At 41.4% G+C, this 4,294-nt stretch overlaps 1 protein-coding gene across 2 annotated transcripts; it reads right to left on the bottom strand.

The window, feature by feature from the left end:
• Positions 1–1,265: 1,265 nt before the first annotated feature.
• Positions 1,266–3,533, bottom strand: dtx3la (deltex E3 ubiquitin ligase 3L a). 2 transcript variants are annotated; one of them, XM_048266416.1, is made up of 5 exons: positions 3,424–3,533; positions 3,182–3,297; positions 2,939–3,093; positions 2,322–2,536; positions 1,266–1,932 (listed from the first exon to the last, which is right to left on the bottom strand). In XM_048266416.1, the coding sequence occupies exons 2-5, from the start codon at positions 3,261–3,263 to the stop codon at positions 1,863–1,865; spliced, it is 522 nt and encodes a 173-aa protein (XP_048122373.1). In that variant the 5' UTR covers positions 3,264–3,297; positions 3,424–3,533; the 3' UTR covers positions 1,266–1,862. The 2 variants fall into 2 exon arrangements, with proteins under 2 accessions (XP_048122373.1, XP_048122374.1); XM_048266417.1 differs by having other exon boundaries at positions 3,182–3,269; positions 3,424–3,525.
• Positions 3,534–4,294: the final 761 nt, after the last annotated feature.

The following is a 4,294-nucleotide window of genomic DNA, read 5'->3' as shown; positions in this document are numbered from 1 at the left end:
GACAAAAGCCAGAGTAGTAAGACAGGATTTGCAGAGCACTAGAAAGCATATTTACACTTGAAGACTTCATCCTACACAGCCTGCCGGTCAATACCCACCCCCCACAAGGCAAAGCTCCAGTCACTCCTCTGGGTCTTTAGTGAAGCAAGAGGACAGTGACAGAGAGCAGGGAGGGAGACAAGGGAGCTTGGATGAAGGCTGAGGAGTGTTGGGATTCGAATGGTGGCAGGTGGTAGTAGTTGGGAGAGGGGTTTGGCTGAGTGGATGGGGGCAACAGGGAGGGTGTTGGGGGGGATTGGATAGCTGTCACAGCACCAACGGGCCTGACAGTCTGGACTGATGAGTTGGTGCGGCGCGTCCAGGAGAAAGTGGTTTAAGGGCGTCCGTGGAGATGACAAAGGCCTCTGTAATGGGCCCCGGGAATCCGATTAGACTTTATTGTCTGTGTGAAGCCCAGGCAGTAATTCAGTTTGAGGAGAACAGAAAGGCTTCCGTCATCGACAGGAAAGTTCACACTCTGCAATCTGGACGCATAACGGCCATATGGGGAAAAATAACAATAAGCACAAAGCTATACAGGCAGAAAGAGACTGGGACTGAGGCAAAGAGCCAGTCTCACAGAAAAGAAGTGCAGAAATCATAAGTCTGCTGACAATGAAACATCTTAATCCTGGTTGTTTTTACAATGACGACTTTTCACATTGAAAGGAGATACTGTATGGCATTTAATTAATATGGCACTTAAAAATCAAGAGGAATATTGTGCATTATGTGTAATTGTAATCATACTATAGCAACACAATTCTCTGGCAAGTTTGAGAGAAAGTCGTGACCTTCACACAAAATGATTTGCTCTTTCATTTGTCTTAAAGTTACAGGGTGCACTGTCAATTGCTTCAGTAATAACAGAGGTTGGCAAGTAACATCTATGATTTGTTGATTATGAAAATTAAATAATTCACTCTGTCTACCATGTCACCCAAGCATGTCCTGCCTTGAAACATTCAAAAGCAGTACCACCTCATACTAAATGTCCTGGTGTCAAGATCTTAAGAGTCGTGAGTGTGTTCACTCTTGACAGGCACAGGGACAAGCACAGGTGACAACCTAACACAGAGAATGATGGCGGCCATGATTGGTGACACCACTAGAGGGAGTGACCAAGCAGCTGTCGAAGCTTCAGAAGACTGAAACTTCCCAGAGGAACATACCGAAGTGCTGAAGAAGTTAATAAACAGTTCATGACAAGAGAGTACATTGGTGCATCAGTTTTGCAGAGGCTGACTTTATTTCAGTGTTTGGTACGACCTGCATGTGAACATGTTTTGAATTTTGACTTACATCAGAGTAATCCCTAATGCAAAAGACATTTATTCACTACATTTCGGCCAATGGCATCTTGTCTGATCTCAGAGGACATTGAATAGCTTTGTAAAAACCTTACTTTGCTTCAAAGCAGACCAATAACCAAAGAGCCTGTAGAATCTACATAGTCATCCAGGTACAAAATTCACACCTCTCTCTCTCTCTTTTCTCTCTCTCTCATAAATACAAACAACTAATCAGCAATTAGTTCAATATTTACATATATATTTACAAAGTAGCAACACATACAACTGCTCTAATATGGATTAAACAGCAATTGTATTTTAATACAACAGAGGAACACTTGTTTCCTGACATACCTCAGGCTGATTGTTGTTTCTGAGACTCCTCTAGACAAGCCAATAGATTATGAGGTCCTTTGTTTAATGGGCACTGTTTAATGAAATGGGCATTGTTTAATGAAACTGCGTCACTTAGTCACATTCCTTCCTGTGTGTTCTGTGTAAAGGTTAGGGTTGTCATCTGTCTGAAGGCTCTCACTTGATCCCCTTGTCTTTCAAGAGTTTAACCACTTTGGTGAGGTAGTCTGGATCTGGATAGCGAAGGCTAGGCAGAAAAATAAATGTGCATAAATTAATAACCAAGTCATTCCTCACAATTTAAATGCTTTTTCATTCATTTGTTAGATCAGACATATTTGTGGGCAACATCCTCTGAGATGTAGAGAAACACTACAAAAGCTCTAATGTAACAAAAGATATACCTACAGTAGATATCAACTATAGTTTGTATGCCAATCAGCTAGCTTCGGATAGTACACTAATATACCCCTAATACCTCTTCACTTAGCACAATATTGAATACATGCAAGTCAATGGCAACAAGTGGTTGCGGATGTAATGATCCATTCAAAACAACTCACTCCACACATAGCACCTTCAATTATATAACACTATAAAAAAATAATAATATAAACAATATGAGCTCTTATTTACCTCTCTGGTCCTGACTCATCACAGCTGGTCTTGAGTGGAATGTCTGTGGGAACCACAGCCTCCTCCCCACTGCTGTCAGTTGCTACCGTAAACAGCAGCTTCTGCTGAAAAGCTTTCTCCAGTAGTCGCACCACCGCGGCCCCTTTAATATTCTGAGGCAAGAAGGTCACTGTCTTCAGCCCATGATACTTCTCTCCTGGCCTGGGATGTTTCTCCTGTAGCATGTGGAAATATGTTCACAGACAATCAGGCAATATCATGAACTAACTCTCTGTTTTGTTAACAGTAGGCAAACCAATCTGGCAAACCATCGGGACATTAACCTGACTACTCTGACTTCTTTATTCAGCTTCGAGGTATGCTGCTTCAGTTACATCATTTTATAAGTATTCCTAATGTCATCTGTCTTTGTTTCCTTTTGGCCGATGGCAAAAGAGCCAACTGGAGTAACCAGACAAACCACAAGTTAGGATGGTATGGAATGTACCCATGCCTTCTAGTGTTTTGCTCAAGATGTGGGCGGAAATATGCAGTCATTTCCCTGCGTGCTTCATGTCACACATACAAAACTATAGTATCAAATCATGTAGATAATCACATAACATTTTTAAACGTACTGTTTGTATTCCATCCGCAAATGCAAAGTTGATCTTTATAGTGTCGTCTTTAGGGTAGCCTGGCAGACTCTTTCTCTCATGTTGTAGGGTCATCTCACCCTCTGGTTGGTCCCCCACAAGTTGAGTTCCATACCGTCCCTCAAGGTCCTTCTCCACTGTAAACAAACAGTGTATGAACATCCGAACAACAAAGCAACTTCATGACATGAGAAATAAAGTTAGCGAGACATGTGGTTACTTTACCTTGCTGCTCGACTGACAGAGGGCCCTTGCCATCGACATAGCGGGTGCAATGCATCTTGTCCTTGCTCTGGGCAGTACCCATGGTCTTCTAGATTGGAGTGACCAAAGTTACTTGTCTTCACCCATAAATCAAGGAGAAAGAGAAAGGGAGAGCAACTCAAAGTCAAAAGAAGAATAACTTTTAAATATCTTTATTTTTCTTTTAATTCTAAGACTCAATAGAAATAAAGCCTTCTACTCACCTCAGCTGATACTAATTCAATTGGTTTCCTTCTTCTGTGTTCACTTTCAAAGAGTGCTCACATACAACCACAGTCACACGAACACACACACACACACACACACACACACACTCTCCCATGCACATTAACACACCCTCTTAGATCATTATCATAGTGGATACTATTATCAGGTTTTGAATGACAGCCCAGATGATCTGAAGTGGGCGTAGCTTCCTTCTGGTTTCGAGTTTGACCAGGAGTGTGTGTTGAGAGAGTCTGATAGAGAGAGAGAGAGAGAGAGAGAGAGAGAGAGAGAGAGAGAGAGAGTGTGGAGAGCAGGGTGTGGCCGAGAGAGGATTAACACCTCCTTAGTCTGACCAAGTAAGGAGGTGTGGTCAATGGCAAAAGTTTACCAGAGAAACAGATCATACACATTTTCTTCAGTATCGGTAACCTCCAGGAGATGAGGACTGTATTGGCTCAAAGTCTAAAATATCATGCATCATCAAGTGGGATGGCTATTTGGTCTGTGATTGTAAACTGTATTAATGCTAAAATGAAAAGCTGTGCAGAGAGCTTCAGAATATACCTCAAATAAATGTATTAAGGATAGATAGATAGATAGATAGATAGATAGATAGATAGATAGATAGATAGATAGATAGATAGATACTTTATTGATCCCCAGGGGAAATTCAAGAGGCAACAAAACAGGCAATGGCTTGTTTAAGTTTACATATTTGTTTTTCTTTTGTTTTTGTTTGTTATGTCTTTATGGCATATCTCCATGTGAGTGTAATGTCACAAAGAAAGAGGCCTGGTGTCCATGTATTGAAACTTTGCTGCTCAGTATCAGTTTCTGTGACAGCATGTCTATATCTAGTCTGTGAAA

This window comes from Alosa alosa, chromosome 16 (assembly GCF_017589495.1).
Source record: "Alosa alosa isolate M-15738 ecotype Scorff River chromosome 16, AALO_Geno_1.1, whole genome shotgun sequence".
NCBI classification, from domain to species: domain Eukaryota; kingdom Metazoa; phylum Chordata; class Actinopteri; order Clupeiformes; family Clupeidae; genus Alosa; species Alosa alosa.
The sequence above is the reverse complement of the archived record's forward strand: the minus strand, read 5'-3'. Positions and strand labels throughout refer to the sequence as shown.